Source organism: Carettochelys insculpta, chromosome 2 (genome assembly GCF_033958435.1).
Source record: "Carettochelys insculpta isolate YL-2023 chromosome 2, ASM3395843v1, whole genome shotgun sequence".
Taxonomy (NCBI): Eukaryota; Metazoa; Chordata; order Testudines; family Carettochelyidae; genus Carettochelys; species Carettochelys insculpta.
The window spans coordinates 268,017,195-268,040,421 of NC_134138.1; the positions used below are offsets into that span (position 1 = coordinate 268,017,195).

Sequence of the window (23,227 nt, forward strand, 5' to 3'; positions counted from 1 at the left end):
GAGAGAGAGAGCACTGGAATGGCCTTTGTAGAGTTGTGCAAACCTACTGGCAGATTTTTAAAAGCCTGTACAGTAAAAATGAAGCAGAAAGACACATGGATTCTATAAAAAGAGGTAGTGCAGGAATGTACTGGGGTATTGAGAGAGCATGCTGGAAGGTACTGAATGTCTTTGGGTTGGGGAATGGCTAGCATGGGGAACATTAGAGGTCCTACAGGGATCTCATTGTGGGCATCTCTCCAAGTTCAGTGGGGAGGAGATCAGGGAGTCTCTAGATGGGAACAGGAACATCTCAGGTTCAAAGCTGGAAATGGAAGGTGCTCAGCTCCTGGGCTGTGTCTAGATTGGAGGGTTTTGTTGACAAAATGGCAATTTTTTTGACAAACCCCAGGAGCATTCAGATTCCCACGGGCATTCTGTCAACAGTAAGTTGACAGAATGCAGCACTTTCATCAACAGCGATGCCCCACTCACCATGAGGAAGAATGCCTCTGTTGACAAAAAGCTAGTCTGGACATTTTGGGGGCCTTACTGTCAACAGAAAGGGCTTCCAGCACACTGGGAATCCCTGCCTGCTGTGGTTCCAGTTGGCCTTTTGCCGATAGAGTGGCAACGTAGTCCAACCGCTTTCTGTCGACAGAGCACATCACTGTTTCGATCTGCCCTGTGGTCTCGGTGCAATCTACCAACAGAAGTTTTGTTGGAAGATATCTTCTGACAAGAACTTCTGCCAACAAATCCCTCTAGTCTAGACATAGCCCCGGAAAATAGCTACTTTGCATCTCACTTGTTAATAATCTGACAATAGATCCATAGTGGATCTGGACCTTGACAGAGCTATGTAGGGCAGCTTGTTTATACTGCACCTGTCTTTATAACTGGCATTTACAAATGGCAGCTGGTGGTTTGTCAAGTGATGGTGCAGAACGGGGGAAGGCGGGGGAGGAAAGGGAAAGAAGACTTGCTTGGTCCCAGTCAAAGTGGGGAGGGAGGCAGCTCCGTGCTCCTGGAAGGGGTGGAACCTCAGGCAGAAAGGATGGGGCTGGGGCAGCCAGCCTTCAGCACTGCCCAGAGCATGCTACACTATCTCCTACTCTCCAACAAGCCCTTAAATCCATTCATGTTGTCATTAAAAGGGTCCAGGGCTCTGGCTACTACCACTCCTGTGGTAACAGCAGCAGGGGTAGTCAGGAACCCCAGGCCCTTTTGAATTACTAGGCCCCAGGGTAACTGCCACCTTTATCTCCTCTCCCATTGGTGGGTCTAGTGCACAGTGAGACCTTAAAAGAACTATCCTTGTTATTTCTTTTAAATAGTGAGGTCCTTACAAGAGTACACCCAATTATTTTTATTATATTGCTCCACCCCAGTATTCTGTGGCAAAGACCTTGCTAGAGATCAAAGCCCAGTTAATCATCTGCTGTTCTAATCTGACATTTGCTTGGATGCTGAAGTCTCCCTCATAGCTCCAGGCATCTATAAGCAGCCCCCAAACAGTTCTAGAAGAGCTAATGGCTAGATGTATCCTGGCACAAAGCTGTAGGAGCCCAGAGGTATGTGTCGGGGGGAAAAATTGCTGGATGGAATGAAGTTCACATAGAAGTATTTTTAAAATATAGTTTTTTGTCCACCAGACAATGCCCAACATAGAAATAGCAAAAGAACCCCATCAGACATCAAACTCCTGAAGAAAGTGTGCGGAGATGTCATTTTTCATTGATAACTGCATTTTTGAACAAAAGAATCCAGAACCAAAATACAAATATTAGCCTTCACCTAGAATGCTACAACTAACCTCCACTCAGGGGCTCATGAACTTTTCTGAGGCTGCAGAGGGGTGCAAATCAGTGTGGGATTTGGTCAATGTTCTTCACATAATTTGTATGGAGGAGACTGGTGATTGTCTGAGGTTGTGTGTTGTTTACAGATATTCTAGCAAATGTCATTAACATTGGTTAAAAAAACAATAATGTAAACCATACAAAAACCATATTCTACTCACCGTATCACCTGTCCCAGGATTCTCCATAATAACTGGGGGCAGCAGTAACTCTGAAGGAGAAGTTGCATCTGGGCTGTGTACCCCAGCCCCTCCTCCTATTAAGGAAACCACACCATTGCAATCCACCGAACTGTTCCTCTTTCCATTCTGCAGGTAGTTTGGCGTAGCAGGGTAAGAACTATAGCTTGCTTGACTTTGCACACTTGAACGTCTCCCGGTCCTTGGAACTAAGAGTGAGCCACGCTGACTTTCATTTTCCCCAGCAGTGCTGATCTCGTCATCAGCAAAATCCGTTTCGGAGCCAATGTCTCTGCCACGGAACCGGAAACTGAATATACTCCCATGGCTGGCTCTGCGTTTCACTGAGTTTGTGTTTGGACCATAGCTAATGCCAAGGAGAGTCTGGAAGTCCCCAGAAAGGAAAAAGAAGTAACATTTTGCAACACATTTTTGAGAGCAGTGAAGGTTTTGAGCTCCTCCATCTACTGCGGGAAATCAGTAAGTCCCATTTTAAATCAAGTGCCATGGATAAGGATTTACAATAAAATCATATTGAGACTAATATATATATATATATATATATGTAAGATTTAACACCCATTCCAAGCCAGGAGGTATTAGATTAATATACATCTGTTAAAGATGTTCCTGAATGGAAAGGGCCAGGGATGTGTTCACTTAGTACCATAACATTTTAGTTGTTCCTTCTCTCTTTCCAAGAATGAAATGACAAGGGGAGGGAGATGAGAAGTATAAGGGTATGAATAGACTATGCAGAAGATTGATCCAGACAGGCTTGATCTTCTGGAGTTTGATTTCATGCACCTGGCAGCGATATGCAAAATCAAACTATCTGGGTCCACAGTTGACCCTGTACTCCTCAATATCACAAAGAATAAGGGAGGTCGACAGGAGAGTTTCTCCTATCAACCACCCTCTGTGAAGACAGCCAGGTAAGGCGATTGAAGATAAGTCGATTCAAGCTACACAATTGCCATAGCTAGAATTGCATATCTACAATCGACTTACCCACCTAGTGTGGACCAAGCCTTTGGGTGGTATGGATTGGTGAATCCAGTCCCTGTTTAAGGTGTCAGTGTATCTTCACAGGTGGCTCAGGAATGGATTTCGAAGTGAGAGAACAAGAGATAAAGAATGAAGGGAAGAATAAATCATAGGGAGAATAAAAAGTGGAGGGAGGAAGAACTAGGGACAAAGAAGCAGAGTGAGAACAGAAGACATGGTGGATTGTGTAAGAGGTATCCCAATGTAAATGTATGACTCTCCCTTTTAAGGGTCAGACTAAACTACAAAGCCCTATCACATAGATTGAAACAGTGGCGTTTTTGATGATATACTGACTTCAGCCAAAGAGAGACTGCCAACCTGAGAAATTATCAGTAGTGATTAAACTCAACATTAAGTACACTTTAAAAAACCTAAAAAGAAATACCATCTTACTGAAAAGAGTGTTTGGATATGCATGCAGACTTAAAGACTTCCTCTTCTCCATAAAGAGGGAATAAATTAAGAGAAACTATTTGGTGGAACTATATATATCTATATCTATATCTATATCTATATCTATATCTATATATATTACCTTTGTGGGCTGTGTACTTAATTCCATTTGAACTTTTTTCAGGGTCCAATTTCTTACGAATAGGCCATATCCACACTTACAAAAACTTTGAAATGGCCATGCTAATGGCCAAATTGAAGAATACTAATGAGGTGCTGAAATGAATACTCAGCACCTCATTACCATGCCACTGGCCACGGCACTTCAAAAGTATTATTAGGATTCTTCGATTTTGCCATTAGCATGGCCATTTTGAAGTTTTTTGTGAGTGTAGACACAGCCACAGAGATCAAAGTGTTTCAGCATCAATCATCAAAATAAACATTCTGGACCTGATTCTCTCAGTTACACTAGAGAGACACCATTGACTAAACTTGAATTATTGCTTATTTACACCAGTGTAAGAAGAATGACAACAGGCCCACTGTATAGAAAGACACCTCATTTTGACTACTAACATTTACTAAATGGTCATAAACCCATGTCTGAGTTTCCATGACACAAGTATTGAAACTGATTCCTGATGGCAGTGTGTTTACAGCCACTCAGATTTCATTTGACTGATGATGATTCAGCCTTATTCCCTCAAACCATGCCAGGCACAGCCTTACAAAAATGATTTACTATAAACCTTAAAATGTTGCTTCCATGTTCCCCATGAATATGACATCCAGGGGCAAAATATGCAAACAACACATATAACCTAAGAAACATACTGACAAATGTGCAGCTCCGATTCAGTCTGGTATTTGGCATCTGAAACCCGCTCAGTGTGGATCAAGAAAGCAATTCCAACAATAACAATGGTGCAATTAGTAGCGCAGTCTACTCCGCTAATTAAACAACATCAAGAAAGCCTCTCGAGATAAAAAAATCCTTAGGTGTTATATATAAATGCTGTGAGCTTGGGAGCCATTAATTTGTCACATTTACTTACATAAATTTCACATTTTCCACGCACTTTTTATGGTTGCCAAAATGTCCCTAAACGTACTGACAATAAAGTATTAAAAGACTTAGCCCATTACACGGCTCTTCAAAAACAACAAATAAGTGGCTTTAAACTTTGCCCCCACTAAGCACAGACAAATGTTAAGATCTGAAACTGTCATTAGTATCTGCAGATTGACATTCTCACATAAAATCATAAGAACAGAAGGAACCTCAAGAGGTCATCAAGTCCAGTCCCCTGCACTCTTGGCAGGACCAAGCACTATCTAGACCATTGTTAAGAATATTCTTACTCATATTCTTCCCTGTGCTCCAAGGTAAATGAAAACAGTGATGAAAAATTTGTACTGAGAGGTGACTGCAAAACTTTAAGAAGCAAAGAAAACTTTTTCAGGTGGTCATTGCACACTATTAAAAAGCAAAATAGGCAGTAGCCTATTAGTAGGGATATGGCTGACATAACTAGATGTATGAACATTGGAATGAACATGTTACAATGAAAGTAAATGAGATGGGGAAATTTTGAAACACTTTCAAAAGATGAACAAGCAACAAAAATGCTTTACTGGGTATTAAAACAGATGACTTTGGAATCAGGGTAGAGACATTTCTCTCCACATTATAACACAGAACTTTTGCACACTAGTCACAATGCACAGTGTTTGATCCTTGGTTATTATTAAAGGGTTTATTGTTTTAATTATGGTGCTGAAATTCAGAGCCCAGCTTACAATAAATGCTTTCATCTCCAGCAGCCCCAGCACCAGGAGCCTGCTGAATATTCAAATATGCTGGATAATAGAGAGATATGTCTAACAATGCATAAATACTAAAGAAAAACAAGATTAGATATTAAGAAACAAATAAACATGTATGTAGAATATTTTATTTACCAACAACAGTAGTACTGTACACTGTAAACTTATACTGCAATTGCTGTATTTATTTGTATTTACTTATAACAGATAACAGAATCACGGATATGAGTTTACTGTATTCACTGAAGTATAGAGTGAAGTAAACTGTCACTGGCGTTTGAGATAATGACTTACCGTTCTTCTCTGACCATCATCATGGTCAGATTTGGGAACCTTTTGGTCGTCTCCGTAATCTTCTAGCCCGAAGGACTTCTTTTTCCTTCTCCTGCTTCTTCTCTCTTTGGCATTTTTGGATGCTAAAGGTGACAATTCAACTGAGCTAAGTGATAGTGAATCAATTCCTTTAGCAGCCAGTGCCTAAAAAAAATGAACATAGCAGATACACCAGTTGCAAGTTGAGGATGTCAGTAAGTAGTAACAATAATACTTTTTGGCAATTAGTTTTCATTGATAAGTTTGAGCTTACACAGAAGGCTAAAATGACAGAGAAGACATAGGTCACAATATTTAACAATCTGCAGAAATACCCCATTGGTCTAAAACCAGTCTTTAAAACATTCTATCTGCTCTCTCATCTCAGCACTGCAACAATCTAACATCACCACTTATCCATGGGATGACTCATCTGCATTTTATTCAGCATACAAGGTCTTCAGTCTAAGATTATAAGTGCACATGTTCGTATCCTGTTCTCATCCAAACAGTCTCCTCCTTGTTATGCTTAAGCAGAGACACAGTAATATAAAATAATGTTTTCTAAAGTAATCAAGAGCTAAATGCTCATATATTTCTATAGCTGGTGCATATGTATGGACAGACAGTAAAAGATACCCATATGACTGAGTGCACACACATGCATGCACACACCTGGGTCATGTGTATGCCTTCTAATCAGAATAAACTAGGCTGATGGAATTTTAGGTCTGCCATGCTTTGACAGTGCCCCGGTAACCAAAAAGGTTGAATAGGAGTAGAACTTAGCTGGCTGCCACCAGGCTGTGCATTATGAGTGCTCTGTATTATTCACAGGACGATCCTAATACCACGAGGTATTTTGGCTGACACATTTTTATAAATGAACTCTTCTCCCTGGCCGTGCCTGTGCTGATCAGGCATCCGAGGCGACAAATGCAAACCATGGGTACAAAAGAAGATAAGACAGGCTTTTCAACTCCACATGCCTCTGCCTCATGTTCTCCTTGTCAGCTATCTTATAGAATCACTGCACAAAAATTCTGACAACTGTTGAGCAGCAAGAAACCCAGTGGTAGCGGAATTAAAAAAAAGTCTGCCAGCACAAATCGATGGTCTTGAAAAAAATCAGTGGGAAGCCAGGAAGAAAAAATCAGAATATTAGAAAAGCAGCAGCAGACCTAGGAGGAAATATCTGATGAGAGTTAGAGACTCTCAAATAAGAACAGGGAGTTTTTTGCACCTCGAAAGAGGCAAGTGGAAACTTGGCAAAAATCAGAATTGCACAAAATAATCCATTTTGGGGATGTGGGGTTAGAGCTAAGGTTCCTAGTGAGCATGGTCCAATTTGCAGGTTCCTTGCCAGAATACAGAAGGTATAAGATAATTACTGAACAAAGCTACAGGTCCCGACACTGGAAATTTATGGATCTTCCCTGTTATTTTCTGTAAGCTATCAAATCAAACAAGCAATTACACTTCAGAAACAGGAGACTCCCCCATTCCTACTGACATCAGTCAAAATAATGCAGCAAGCTAACAGATGTAAAAAGAATCAGGCATATATTTAAGGAGAGGAGGCAGCTCTTTTACCCTCCATCAAACTGACAGTTCAACATAACAGCAAAACTTAATTCTTTTGGGAAACATTTTCCACAAACAATTTGCTTAGACCAAAGAAGAAAGAGATTGCAGACACTTTTATGCAGCACTGGTCTCATATACCATTACATTCCTAAAGAAGAGCTCTCTGAAGCTCAAAAGCTTCTCTTTCACCAACAGAAGTTGGCCCAGTAAAAGATACTGTCTCACCACTTTGTCTATTTGAAATCAATGGATTTAATTGGTACGCTGATGTATTTTCCCTCTCAAAAATCACTCCTTTGGTGTAAGCATCAGCCTTAGGAATGTGTTAGACCAATTGCGTAAGTTCATTAATTAGCCCGAAGCAGGCCTCACAAATTAGAGCCATGTCCTCTTTGTTTCATGTAACACAAGCACCATTTTGAAGTTTAAATTTTCCTTTCTGCTTGCCATACCATTTTCTTTATCTATGCAAATGGTGCTCTTACAGTTGCCACATTCTTCCCAGGATGATACCATGCTTTCAGTTACTTATAACATTGCCAAACATAAAGCTGGTACTAGGGCTCAGCGTAGACATACTCAAATGGTTTGGGATTAAATTTACCCTGCTTTCCTTGGAATATTTTTTAAAAATTTCAGAAAATGATTCAGCTGTTTCTGAGAATGATGCTATTAAAAAGGTATTATTTTGCCAATGATAAATAATTCTGCTGACACTTTCTTTGAGACACTCTAGTGTCCCCATGCTTTGTGTTGGTACAATCACTAGTATGGACATAGAGTTTACACAGCAGCCTTATTTCAAAATAAGCTATTCCAGAAGAGATATTCCACAATAGCTTACTTTGAAATAACACAGCTGCACACAACGTGCATTTCAAAATAGCTCTCAGCTATTTCAAAATAGAGAGTAAACATACAGAGCTTGTCGGACACATGGCCATGTATACACTTACAAAAAACTTCAAAATGACCATGCTAATGGCCAAATCGAAGAATACTAATCAGGCGCTAAAATGAATATTCAGCACGTCATTAGCATGAAAGTGTTTCAGGCAAATGAACCACAGCACTTTCAAAGTGCTGTGGCTGGCAGCATGCTAATGAGGTGCTGAATATTCATTTCAGTGCCTCATTAATATTCTTCAATTTGACTACTCGCATGGCCATTTCGACATTGTTTGTAAGTGTAGACATAGTCACTATGGCTTATTTCAAAATAGGCTCTATTCGCTGCGTACCCAGCCCCTATTTTGAAATAAGTGCTATTCCTCCTGGAATGAGGTTTACCACATTCAAAATAAGGCAACTGCTATTTTGAAATTAGTTTGAAATAGCGGTTGCATTGTGTAGATGCCAGCAAAGTTATTTTGAAATAAGTTTGCTGTGTAGACATACCCAGAAAGACTAAGTATAAAAGTGCCTTATGTACCATACCGGTATCACTGTGTCCATGCTATCAGGCAGATACAGGAGTGTTTTCTCTATACTGGTAGAGGTAAAGCTGTACAGTTTAGCTGCGTCTACACGTGCACGCTACTTCGAAGTAGCGGCAGTAACTTCGAAATAGCGCCCGTCGCGGCTACACGCGTTAGGCGCTATTTCGAAGTTGAAATCGACGTTAGGCGGCGAGACGTCGAAGTCGCTAACCCCATGAGGGGATGGGAATAGCGCCCTACTTCGACGTTCAACATCGAAGTAGGGACGTGTAGACGATCCGCGTCCCGCAACATCGAAATAGCGGGGTCCTCCATGGCGGCCATCAGCTGGGGGGTTGAGAGATACTCTCTCTCCAGCCCTTGCGGGGCTCTGTGGTCACCGTGTGCAGCAGCCCTTAGCCCAGGGCTTCTGGCTGCTGCTGCTGCAGCTGGGGGTCCGTGCTGCATATACAGGGTCTGCAACTAGTTGTTGGCTCTGTGTATCTTGCACTGTTTAATGAAAGTGTGTCTGGGAGGGGCCCTTTAAGGGAGCGACTTGCTGTTGAGTCCGCCCCGTGACCCTGTCTGCAGCTGTGCCTGGCTCCCTTATTTCGATGTGTGCTACTTTGGCGTGTAGACGTTCCCTCGCAGCGCCTATTTCGATGTTGGGCTGAGCAACGTCAAAGTTGAACATCGACGTTGCCAGCCCTGGAGGACGTGTAGACGTTATTCATCGAAATAGGCTATTTCGATGTCGCTACTTCGAAATTAGCTATTTCGATGTAGCGTGCACGTGTAGACGTAGCCTTTGTGTGTATAGTCAAACCCTGATTCTGTGTCTACACTGTAAAAATAACTTTGAAGTTGCTTCCTTTGAAGTACAACTTCGAAGTTCAGTGTCTATACACACCTTATTTTGAAGTTACATTTTGAAGAAGGGCACTACTCCATTGGACTTCGAAGTTGGGCTCCCTACTTTTGAAGTTAGGGAAAATGTGTGTAGACTCTCTGCTGGCTACTTTGATGTAGTTCCTAACTTCAAAGTGAACTTCAAAGTTAGTTCCTACTGTAGACGCACCCTGATTGGGCACAAACATTACCATTACCTTTCTTCTAAAAAGGATTGTAATCCCTCTGAATAAGAAAATAACCAGTAACTCTTTTTCAATAGCAACCTGGTTTCATTTGTCTTAGACACTTAGAATAAATAGAAACTGTGAGTGTTGTTGTACTGGATGTTCAAGCCAAGACTAACCAGACAATAGTTTACAGACCTCCTGCTCTTTCTTCAACATTTCCATGGCTTCCCGAAACTTCCTTTCCTTTGCCTCTGTTTCTGCAATAGTGGCCTGGTTCTGCTCTTCGTAAGCCATGGCTACTACAGCCAAGATCAAGTTGATCAAATAAAATGAGCCCAGAAAGATGACCAGCATAAAAAAGAGCATGTAGATCTTCCCAGCAGACCTCAGAGTCTATGAGGACAAAAATAAAGAGTGATGCACAGTTATGTTTAAGGTTTATACAACGTTAAAAGACATTTATTTGTTATTGAATTAGATGTTTGCTAACAGGCTGAAGAGAAGCCTGTTCAATATAAAAATGATCATACTAAATCACAGACACATCATGAAATTGCCACAATTTAATCGGGTGATCTTTGTGTCATACAACAAGCTGCACTTTTTAAACAATACTTATGAGCAAAAACACTCATATCCAAATGTGTTTAGTAACAGTTAAACTTACAACGAACTGCAATGAAAGCATTTTTCCTGCCATGAGAGCAGGAGATTGGACTTAATGACCTCTTGAGGTTCCTTCAGGTTCTAGCATCCTATGATTCACCTAAAAAGTCAGCACTATGGTCCTGTAACTATGGACCTTCAAAAACCTGTCCCCAAGTATACATTTTGTGGGCTGATACAGAGCTAGCCCTCAGACAGTGGCAGATTTACTACGTGCTAATAGTTGAGTTCCTTTTTAGAGTCCCAGCTTGAACATTCCAAACCTGTAATTTTGCACCCATTAAATGAATTAATTATTTAATTGGCTTCTATTTCAATGTGTTACTGGTTTTCAAGAGATAAAACTAAATTGTACCGATGGTGGCAGAGGAAACCAGACTCCTCAGGTTATTCAAAGAATTATATAACGTGATCTGAGACAGTATAGCCTACCCTGATTTCCATACCAGTGTGTTTCAGTCGTGAAATGGAGAACCAATTTTTTAGTAGGAAGAAGCCCATTTGCACACATAACCTTGTGCATACAATTTTGTGCCTAATTTCTGCATACAGTTCGTGAGACTTGTGCATCCTATTATAGCAAATGTATGAAAGAATAAGCACTTAGTTGACCTGTCCATTGGTACACTCTGTGGTTACAATGGTGCATGAAAGTTGTAAGTTACTTCTCAGAGGCTGTTTCTACACATGCCACTTGTTCCAAAAGCGGCATGCTAATAAACGTCCTGGAAAATGCTAATGAGGTGCGGTTGTAAATTTCTAGCGCTTCATCAGAATATGATCACATGATTTGGAGTCCGGAACAAGCTCTTACGGATTCCAAAACATCATGTAAAAGCGCGGCCCCCAAGGGATCTCCTGGAAGGAAATCCTCCTTCTGGAAGCCCCTTCTTCCTGAAAATGGAAAATTTTCAGGAAGAAGGGGCTTCTGGAAGGAAGATTTCCTTCTGGGAGATCCCCGGGGGCCACACTTCTACATGCTGTTTTGGAGACCAGAAGAGCTTGTTCTGGACTCCGAATCATTTGACCATATGCTAATGAGGTGCCAGAAATTTACATCCATGCCTTATTAGCATTTTCTGGGCTGTTTATTAGCATGCCGCTTTCAGTACAAGTGGCATGTGTAGAAACAGCCAGATAGTTTTTGCACCTTAGTGCCTCCTTGACTGAAAATTTTCTTGTGGAGAACACTTCTAGGTGTGTGAGTACAATTTTGCCTGTGTGTCCATTTCATTCTTGGTCATTGTTGAAAGCATCAAGAAGCATGCCAAGGGAAGTGATGTTTTTTTGTACAGTGGAAACCACTTTCCTTTGAGCATGACTGAACCTGGACTACAGTAGGGATCAAAGACAATCACAGATATGCAATTCTAGCCATGCTATTTGCATAGCTAGAGTTGTCATATCAGGATCAACTTTCTTCCCTTGTGTAAATCGGGGATCTTCGGGCTCCCACCAACGTCCCTTACTCCGCACATCAGCGTGGAGTATCAGGGTCAATGGCTGAGCCCGGAGAGATCAATTTTGCTGTGTCTCCACATATGCAGCAAAATTGATCCCTGGAAAATTGATTGCCATGCACCAACCCCGCTGTAAGTATAGATATATGCTGGGATTACCACCTCATTTTGCACAAACCACCATCTATTGATTGAGATTTAAACAAGTTACTTAGAGCTTCTTTCTCCCATTTACCATCTGCCCTCCTGTCCTGCCCCAAGCCGTCATCTCATTATTGACATCCTAAAAATTCATTGCAGTAACTGATGGTTCTTAACCATTTATTCTGAGTCTAATCACCACCAATTTTCTCCTATGTTCAATTACTGACTTTGTCTGCACAATGAGCTAGTGCCTAGAAAGCCATGACATGAATTTACAGCACATCACCTTGCCCCTCACTAATTTGCCATGTAGGCTTTGTGCACTAAAATTTCTGCAGGGCAATTCAACGTGCACCTGTTTCACACAGATAGACTAGCATGCTGCTCCCTACTACAGAGTCACACGCTGGTTTGTCACACAATAACTCACTACATAGGCAAACCAATGTATCATTGCAATTGGATGACTGGTTTATTTCATGTTTTAATGAGAAAATCTGATACCTGTTGATAGAGACGCTCCCAGCAATCCTGTGTCATCAGGCGGAACAAAGAGAGAAAGGCCCAGCCAAAAGTGTCAAAGCTTGTATAGCCATGATCAGGATTTTCTCCGGCCTTTAGGCATCTATATCCCACTGGACATGTGCTACAAATAATAATACAAAACTAGTCTCATTACAGGTGGCTTCAGTGTGGAGGAACTGGTTTTCCCGCAGCTGAGACAGCCTGATTTCAGTTGGAAGCTACAAGCATAGAAACATGCAGGCAAGCTGTTCCATCTCATATGAAAGTTCAAAATACATAGAAATATATTTAAGGTTGAATGCTTTCAGTGCTCAGAGAAGTTCCAGCCTGAAGAGGTGAACTGAGGCTTGGTTCTCCATCTACAACAATAAATAAGGTTCCTCTTATCTGGATCATTATCTGGAGAACTTCTGAGATGCTGGAACAGATACTCAACTGGTATAGAGTGATGTCGCTCCCTTGAACCTCCGGGCTCTATGCTGATTTATAGCAGCTGAGGATCTGGCTCAATAGTTTTATGTGACCTAAGCTGTCAACTCTTCAGCCTACATTTCCATGCATTCCCTTGGACTAATGAACCTTTAATCTAAGGGCCCAATCTTTTAGCCCACTCACCAGGGATGCCTCAGCTGTCATAACCACTCCAAGAAAAGTCACTACCTACACTGCTGCCATGTATTTTTGTTTCTCTCCAGAAAGCTTTTAGTTTGTGCATCTTGCAATTCTCCTATTACATAGCGTGCCACAAGGAAAACATTCTCTTATTAAATTTCGTAACTCCTTATAAATATGTTTTTCTAAAACACTATGCCACACAGAAACAAATTACCTTAATTACAACTAACACTACCATTTAGTAAAGTAACCATGGACAGAGTAAGTTGGAAAGGGTACCAGATCCATCTAACAGGCAGGAAAAGAGAAACACAGCAAAACTTGCATGCCTTTTTTCACACAGTTGTTCCAGCAGCAATCATCAATCCAGATCATAAGTAAAGAGTCCAATAAGACTCTTAAAGCTCCTTGTAGACATGGTTAGAAATGGCTACAATAATGAGGCTTTGTGAAGGCATTTTAATCCCAGAACAATTTCCAAGCAGTGGTTTTGAACATAGAAGCAGGCTCCACATTGGACTTAGTGAATTTGAAACTCTGCCTGTGAAAAAGGGGAATCAAATATCTCTAACTTGTCTATAATCAGGGCTATTAATCATGAACATCCCGTGAGTTGATCCTGTAAAATTCTTTTTCACCAGTCATGCAGAGGAACAAACATGCCGAACAAATGTGGCGTGTCGCGTGACAGATTAAAATGACTCCCCACCACGCTCCATTATACAATAGGGTGTTTCAACCACAATTATTTTTAGCACAATATTTAGCAGAAGAAAATATAAATAGACACCAAAATAAAAAGCAATAATAAAAATGAAATATCTTATAACAAAACAATCATAAGCAAATCAAAGTAACTCTTTCAATTCAAGCCAAAATTAGAATAGATTCAAAGTCAGTCATGTGATGATGATGTGGGAGGGGAAAATGTCACAGTACAAAATATTGTTTCCTGAACAGAACAGCTGTGTATATGGCATAGATCATATCTTTATATTACAAACTAGAATGTGATCTCTGGGTTCAGATAATTCTTCAGTGCATTGTGCAAATCTCTTCTAGCATCAAACAGCAATATTAAGAACTCAACAACACTTTAAGAAGCTTAATCTATTACCATTCATCCAGCAGAAGTTTTGAAATAAATTTACTTTGAAAAAAAAAAAAAAGGAATACTGAAGCTTTGTGAAATTCATCCCTATCTATCTCTATATGGGACTTCAGATGAAGGTAGTAACCCTCCACCTCATAGTTCACATTTTATTAACCATGCAAATAAAAATATAACCTGTGATTCTGTGTGTTTTACTAGAGCTCTGCTGATTTATGCCTCCTGAAGATCTAGTCATATGCACTATACTACATGAAGAAAAGCAGACACATTTCGATTATTTTGTCCACAGTTTAAGAAAAAGTGCCTCCTTCCTGAGGTCTCCTACACTGATTCCCACAGCTCCTGCATTACTCCAATTATATCCATACAGGTTTGAGAAAGAGGAAAAAAGAGGTAAAAATGCAGCTGTTCTCTTTTCTAAAGTCTATGTGGTTCCTCTGAATTTGTGGTCTGACCACTTCCCCTGCACAAGGTGAACTTTCAAGTAAGTCTCCGATCCCACTTGACAGATACGCACTAGGTTTCTGTCCTTGATGTCATACTGCAGAACCCAACAGTTGCCATGGTATGCTTAGGACACTTTTCCAGTGTTCTGAGGAACCAATCTTCTTGATTCTAAAGACATATTCATTTTGCCTACTTTGGGGCAGAATGCCCAGGCATGACACGAGAAGGTTTTGTAAGGCTCATACCTTCCCCCCCACCCCGCAACCAAGGAATACTAACCCCAAGCAAAAATCAGATTTATTTTGTTTTTGTTTTTGGGTTTTTTGTTTGTTTGCTTGATTCTTTGTTTTTTATCAAAGGATGGAAAGGCTTTCTTCTGAAAACAATCCCAAGTGGTCCCACGTGGGTTGTGTCACTCTGTTCTTCTTTATTGCAAACATCTGAAGAGAGCAGATGTTTCAGGATATCAAGTTTCATTATCTTGGGGCCCAGCCTTGCTTCTAATGAAGTCAATGGAAGTTTTGCAATGACTTCAAGTGACCACGACTTTTGTCACCAAATACAGCACAAATAAAATATTTCTGGAATACTTTTCCTCAAGACCATCTTCAATCAGTTATGAATAGGTGACGGTCTGGGGCTAAAGAGGAAAATATTGGAGATGTTGGCCATTCACACCAAATCTCAGTGAAACCTCGTGATGTTGTGAGATTGGATTGTACAGCCACTAAAAGGCCCACCTCCGATTCACTGCCTCCATCACTGGCTAGGGTGACTTCTTTTTGAGTGAAAGGGAACTGAACCAGCTACTCATATGTACATGAGATGGTTTGCTAAGAGGGCTGCCCATTTTCTCTTTTGGAAAGCTCTAGGATTGGTGCTGTAACCCTTCCTGGTGCTGAAAGGAGTGACAGAAACTCTGCCAATAACTCCTGTTATTAATACACTATGAATTTGTGCCTCTATCTCCCTGCAATATGGCAAATTTCCCCACTAACATAAGATGACCAGACAGGTATATCATAGATTGCTAATAAAAAAATAGAATCTTGCATGATCATGGAGTATACGTACACCTACGATAACAGGGACTGCAGCAGTTTTCAAATCTGGAAGTTTTTGGAAGTGCAAGGCTCTGTACTTGAACTAAAGAAATCTATTAATCAACATCTGTAGTAGCTTTTCATCCAAAGCAGACAAAGACCTATACTTTCCTAGCATAGGTTACACTTGCTCACACCTGCAATTCCCAGTGGTCTTACTGTAGAGAAACTCCCACTGCATAGGAAAGAAGAAATTTGCAAGTGGCTGTTTCCTCTGAGGAAGTCAGAGGGGATTTATTAGCTGGAAGGGCCCATATTTCAGATTATCCTTTTGGAAAAATCTCTATTTCTTCTGAGGTACTTTATTTTAAAGGAATCTCAGGATTTTACTCCGGATGTTACTTCTTCTCCTTTGGATTTTCTGGAAGCCTTTTTAGGCTTTATAGCTCCTGGAGAATTGGGTCTGACAGGATTTCACTCTGACTGGCAACAACAAGAAACTGCATTAATATAACATCCTTCACAGGGTGCTGCACTATTAATCACAATACAATTACAGTGTCATTGATTAAGAACAGTTAAAAGCATCAATCTACCCATCCATCCATCAGGCCATAATCACCATAGTTTGTTGGCACTAGAACAGAAAATTAAAGGACCTAAAAATAGGCCTCATTTTAAATAATGACACATATTGGGCATTCCACGTAGGTAGCTGAGGGGCATAATTACAAAATGCTCTGCCTCAAGACTTTAATCTGGACAAATCAAGTAACCTGATGATCCAGACTATTATGAACTACTAGGGCTCTACAGTGAAAGAAAGTTGAACTCCTGAATGTTGGATCTCAGTATTTCAGAATCTGAAAATGTAAAGTAAACCCTTGATTTACGTGGCAGTTGCATCCTGGGCCACCTCCTCGTAAATTAAATTTTGTGTAAATTGGGTGGGGGAGGGTTGGGGAGATCCCCAGAATTTCCCTGGGTGGGGGAAGTGGGCAACTGGAGCTGAGGCTCTAGCCGGTGGCTCTGGCTCCCCCTTTGGGAAGGCGGGGCTTAGGTTAGGGGAGGGTGAAGGTGCCTCCTGCTCTAGCCACCAGTCATGGGAAGCCACCATGGCACCCCGCCACCCCTCCAGCCGTGGCAGGCTTGCCCCTAGGGTTGCTCCAGAGACAGCAGCTCCAGCCCTGCCTGCCCCTCTCTGCCCCCAGCATTCCAGCACCAGGCAGCTGCAAAGCAGGAGCTGCCTCCTCAGGAGCTCCTGAAACAGCCAGCAGTGCAGGGATAAGTGGAGAGATGGGGTACAATAAAGTAGGGTCCCCCTGGACTTGACTCGCATTAATATGGAGACTGCGTAAGTTGAGTCCACACAAAGTGAGGGTCTACTGTACAAAGAGTTCCCGCACTCTCTTAGCAGGTAGCAATTCATAGCTTCTAATATAGTCACCCTTGAAGTCTCTAAGTATATGAGGAGCAGTGCAAAAGTCATTCCTCAAAACTCTCCTATACAGCCAAAGCCCAACTCCAGACACATGATGGTTTATAAACATATAGCAAAACTTGGAGACAAACAGAAAAGTACAAACTGGACTGTTTAAATTAAAAGAACTATAATAAGGACTCTTCAGAGTGCCCTTAAATGTTGTGGCTTCGAATAACACTAAGCTGAAACATTCTGAAAATGAGAGGAAATATTTATAGCTGAAATCACTGAAATAAAATGGAATTGGTAAAGTTTAATAGAAGGAACACCCCTGTAACACCACAGCTGGGGGAAAAGCCCAAGTCTAATAGGAATAGGAGGAGACTACTGGACTTCCTAGGGTTATTTAGGCATGAAGCCAAATAAGGAGTGGAAGGGAGGATTGCTGAACTTACTAAATTTTCACATCAATTATTTTTGCTGGTCTAGTAGAAGATATGTGCCCTGAGAGGTTCTGGCAGCTTAAGCAAACAGCTGAAGTCTGGGTATCACCCAGAGGGGCCTGCATATAGGCTCAGATTGCCCACTGACCTGTGAATGCTCACTAGTTTGCAACAGCAAAACACATTCCAAAAAATCCCATTAGCGTTCAGTTTAGGCCCATGTAAAGCGTATGCTCTGAGAGGCGGGTCATAGCCAAACCTACACAATCATGCCAATGGGAATAAAAGCTGCCTCTGTTTCAGGCACACAGAAGTAAACAGGCATTGCATGCCCACAACTGTCCTCTCAAGGTGATGGGTGGGGAGTGGGCACTTTTGGCTCCATTCCCAATGCACAAACAGCACAGAGAAGTTGGATGCTAACTACCATTAGTGTGGACTAGTAGCAGACTTCTCCACCTCTGAAGCAACAGGGAAGCTTCTGTGCTGTTGCTTGGGCAGCACGGCATTTCACTATCCCTTAAGGAGTACCAATAGTAAACTTGTAACCTAGACCCCCTTGGTGTAGCTGATGAACCCGCTGCGGCCTGGACCAACAGAGCTGGCTACTTTACCTGATGTGTCATTGGCTCATGCTTTCAGAGCAAGAAGTCATAGGTTCATTCCTTGATGCCAATGACTCTCTCATGAGTGTGGCATTATAAAGACACAACATAACCTGGAGCACGGATAACGAAATGTGCACCCTGCAAGCAGTAGCATTTTTTTCCTCAGGATTGTGTGCATACTTTCTTGTGTTTCTTTACACTGAAGTGAAGCACAATTCTGCCACAAACCCACGATTCAGATTCTAGTATGATGTGAACCAGCAAATAGTAGATGAAGAGTATGGCACTTACATCATAACTTAGTTAAATTCATGTCAAGCAGGCTATATGCTACCAGGACCTGTAATATGTTTATTAGTGCTCTTCATTAAATTATTGCTAATTGCATTGTGAGTGTCAATAGTGAAAACAATGCATCTAGTTTGATATAAAATGACATGATATTTAATAGAGTTTTAAGATGCCACAGGTTTAAGGAAACACAGGAATTCTGTCTTTGCTTTGTCAGCGTTTCTAGCCTTTACCTCACGTCACTCAAATCCTACCATAGGGATCACTTCTATCAGATGCCGCACACACCAGTTCCAATACAACAAAGTCTTCAAGGGTATTTCATTTTAAGTACGAAGAGTCCCATTGACTTCAGTGCAACGACTCACACTTAAAGTTAAGCACTTAAAGTTGTTGATTTGGGGCCAGTGTGCTCAGTACTTTCCACGACTAAGCCCTCATACACCTCCACCTTTTCTCCCAGGCTTCCTTTAAGCATGGTGAATACTTCATGATAAGATCCCCACACCCGCTTCCTTATCCTCCTTAAGATTCACCTCTGAAGAGATGTCCAGTAGACCCAGTTTGATGATCCTGGCCAAGCAGGCAATGAGCTGTAGATATTCCTTTCCCCTTTCCTTTCCATCCCTTCCCCTGTATAAATAACAAAGCTCAAATGAGCCTAATCTTCACCAGGTTCATTTGCTGGCAACCTGTATCACTAATCACTACTCTTTGTTTGTTTGCCTTTTGAATAGTGAACCCTTCAGGCCAAGGGATTTCTCTTCTTTATATCTGTACTACATCCAGCTCAATGGGGTTTTAATGCCAAATGGAATTTTTGGATGGTACAATAATACATAATCAATAATAATAATAAATGGGGGCTTATTAATTTCAGGCAAACCACATCTCTAGCTGTTATAGCCATGAGCAGCAGAATAAAACAAATGACCATGGCACTGCATTTAGCCATACTGAGTGGAAATGTGATAATGGGCCACACCCTCCCTAACTGAATTGACCAGATTTCTCCTCTCTTGACGTTCATAACTCCACTTTTGCTGCTGATAATGGCCCACATCCTTCGTGCCTGAACTGACCTTGTCAACTCTGGTCCTCCTCTTGACTGGAACTCCTTCCTTTTCATAAGCCTGTATACTTAGACATGTCGCTGGAACCCCCACTCATGCGTCTGATGAAGTGGGTTTTTGCCCACGAAAGCTTATGCTCCAAAATATCTGCAGGTCTATAAGGTGCCATAGGACTTCTTGTTGTTTTTGAAGATAGACTAACTCGGTTAGCCCTCTGATACATATTGCCTTCTGTATATCCTCCCTTCAATTCCAGTTTCCAGCACAGTTAGGACTGAGTTATGTGACACAGCTTCTTTATTGTCAATGGAGCAGCAGCTGTGGGAGAGGATGCTGTGTACTAAACCGTACTTGTGGGCATGCAAGTTATTCACTTCTCCCAAACTACCAGGTGAGAGATGCAGAATGTGGCAGAGTCATGCAATGTTTGTAAAAAGGAAGAAAATGCACTGGCTCATTCTTCAGGAGACAGGATGGGGCACATTTACTTACCCGCTTCAGAGGAGTGTGGTGAACATCTGATTGTTTGTGAAGTACTTTGAAATCACTGAATGGAGGATATGTAAGTGCAATGGACTATTATTACAGTTGAGGGGCATCAGACAGTAACATCACTATGATACACTGTATATAAGTGCAGTTAATACATCTGCAAGTGACGCTCATTATTAAAATGCCATTTTTGTCTGCTTGGTAACTGAAAAATACCCAAAGAGGTCACAGATGGAGTTTTATGTGTTGGTATAGATTCCCTTAGTGACAGAGCAACATAACAAATACCTTTATAAAGATACTTTAAAACAGGATTAGGATTAATCTTATCACTTTCCAAGGTTTTAGGAGGATTTCCATTCTAAATTCCTTTTATTTATAAACTAAAGTGAGAGAAAGAGAGTTACAAAGTTGTATAGAAATATGCCTCATTCTTTATATGTTATTTTAATGTAGCCTGCTAAGAAAAATGAAGGTCACAGTGAGAATAAAGGTAGCTAAAGTTTCTATAGCAACAGTTACTAGGATGCAGTTGCCAAAGGTGCCTTCTTTTTATATCCTGGAGTAGCTTTAGAGGCCGATTTTTCTTCCCCTTCACTAGCCTTTTTGGCAATATCAGCACAGACATGATGCAAATGTATTTGCATTGTTAGTATGATAGTGCAGACGACAGCTCAAGAGCTGAATACACAGTACATGTCATGCAAAAGGGAAAAGCATGTTAAGCAGTCTGACCTAGAGATCTGAAGAGAACACCACTGACTGAAAAACCACACTGCTTGGAACACCTGTTTTCTTACTCTTGGTAAAAGTACGATGTGAGTTGGCTAAAAACAAGAATGAACAGAACAGGAGGGGACTTTTTATCTTTTCCTACCCCGCTTGTTTACTTTGTGCATTTGACAGCACTTTGTGTCTAGTCAGTTTCACAGTTTTCCTTGGCAGACAATTTTCCCTGTTTGTGTGGCTCTTTATCACCCCTGAAGGAGAGAGAGAAAAAGAGATCTAAAAAAAGGGAAATATTGTAAAACCACAAAAATTAGGAAAGACTCAAGAATAGGGGTAGAACCTGAAATACCCCCCTCACTTTTTTGGGGAGGTGCGAGGGAGTAAGGTCTGAAAGAGAAAACTGACAACAATCCAAGCTGATGTTGGCCCCTCTAAATTTGTGCCTTATTTTGATAAGGAAACACCAGACTTCAGGTTCATAAGCAGGTTTACACAACTGGCAGGTTCTGATCTCAGTGTGAAAAAAAGAGCATGGCCATAATGCGACAAAATTAATAATACAGCAGCTTGATGTAACTTGATATAACCCTTCCATTGATAGTCTTCCACCATCACATCTGCTATGGTGTTGTGGTCCAGTGAAGACAATGGGCACATATCTGGTAAGCTCAGCAGCACAGCAGGTGTTTTCTAGTTGGAAGATCAGCAGAAGACAATTGGTTAAATGAAAAAGATCACTTTCCCCTTACTTCAGAGGGGTAGCCATGTTAATCTGTATCTGCAAAAAAACAACAGGAGTCCTGTGGCACCTTAAAGACTAACAGATGTATTTAAGCACAAGCTTTTGAGGGTAAAAACCACTCCAGCAGATGCATTGGAGTGGAAATGCAGATATATTTTATTTCGTTTCCACTCCAGTGCAGCTGATTAAGTGAGTTTTACCTATGAAAGCTTATACCCAAATAAATCTGCTGGTCTTTAAGGTGCAACAGGACCCCTTGTTGTTTTCCTCCTTTTTGTTTCAGAAAGGTAGCCATATTTTTCTGTATTTTCACAAAACAAAGACAGCAGTCCTGTAGCACCTTAAACGCTAACAATATTATTTATTAGGTGATGAGCTCTTGTGGGAAAGACCCTCTTTTTCAAGTGTGAAGAACATTTCTGTTGATCTCTGCCTCATGTTTTTAACTGCTAACAATAAGGATGAAAAAAAGCAGTCCTGTAGCACCTTAAAGACTAACAATATTATTTATTAGGTGAGAAGCTTTTGTGGGAAAATAAGATCTGAAGAAGTGGGTCTTTCCTACAAAAGCTCATCAGCTAATAAATAATATTGTTAGCCTTTAAGGTGGTAAAGGACTGATTTTTTTCTTCCTTACTGTCATCAGTTAAAAACATGTAGCTGAGATCAACATACTTGTTTCGGGTGGGTTGTTTTGTATCTTTTTAAGTCATGGCCAGCACTTATAATTCTGGTACCACCACCTCTCCTACAGCTCTGCTGCATTAAAGAAAGGTAGGACCCTCAGAGGGGCTGTAGTCACAGTCACCTGGGTGTGCAAAGTCAGGGGAGGTGTGGTGACTAGGCTACAAAACAGACATCCTACTTAGTTTCCTGTTCAGTCTAAGCCTCACGCTAGCCCTGCATAGAGGGAATGCATTGGCCAAATCCTGAAGGCTTGACTCCATTTTTAGTCCTTACTCAAACTCCCACTGAATTCATGCTAACTGCCCACCTACAGTTTATTAGATTTGTTTTCTAAATCCAAAGCACAGGATACAGTGTATATGAACGTTTATTACTGATGTCCAGTTTGTGTGGGTCACAAGGTAGACTAGAGCAGTAACTGGCCACCAACACTTGTGAGTGGGTTTAATACATGGTCCTCCATCTCAGTGGGCCACACGACTGGCCAGTATTTTCAAAGTACCACGAATCTGTTGATTCATACTTCATTCCCCAATCCTCCCCTCCATCCCAGAGCCTGACCAGCTGATCTGCAGTAGAAGCAGTAGGAATTGCAGGACTCCGGTGCCCCAAGTGCAAGAGGCACATGGGATGCAGGCGGAACTCCAGTCAACCACATGCAGCCTAGGGACTGCAGGCTGCTCTTCACTGGACTAGAGAGTCTAATGGGATTATCTGTGATTCCATGGTAAGACTGGTACAGTGATCTAGTAGTTCACATTTATTGCTGGCTTGGTGAAATCTAATTATAGGACACACCAGGAGCATGGAGTGTCTGTTCTGTTTTTGACAGTCTGCCCCGAGGTTGGCAATCAGAGTTGTGAGCCACTCCAGACAGCGTGACTGTAATGATCACGCTAATACACCGAGCCTCCTGTTTCCCTGTCCCTTTGTTCCTTTCCTTTCACATCAAGTTCAAGTTTCCAGTCCTCCACCTCCATGAGCCTCTGTGTCACCTGCATTCTTATTCTCAGTTCCAGTTATTCTCACCTCTTTC

General features: G+C 41.4%; 1 protein-coding gene across 14 annotated transcripts in view; it reads right to left on the reverse strand.

The window, feature by feature from the left end:
- The window catches only part of LOC142008137 (sodium channel protein type 5 subunit alpha-like), a 351,358-nt gene that overhangs the window by 189,958 nt on the left and 138,173 nt on the right, over window positions 1-23,227 (reverse strand). For 13 of the 14 annotated variants that reach the window (XM_074985128.1, XM_074985134.1, XM_074985131.1 and 10 more), the window contains 4 exons: window positions 12,464-12,605; window positions 9,885-10,082; window positions 5,588-5,770; window positions 2,003-2,404 (listed from right to left, as the gene is read on the reverse strand). In XM_074985128.1, coding sequence (XP_074841229.1) covers window positions 2,003-2,404; window positions 5,588-5,770; window positions 9,885-10,082; window positions 12,464-12,605 — 925 coding nt within the window. The remainder of the gene's footprint in view (window positions 1-2,002; window positions 2,405-5,587; window positions 5,771-9,884; window positions 10,083-12,463; window positions 12,606-23,227) is intronic. The other variant, XM_074985135.1, reaches the window with a different exon arrangement.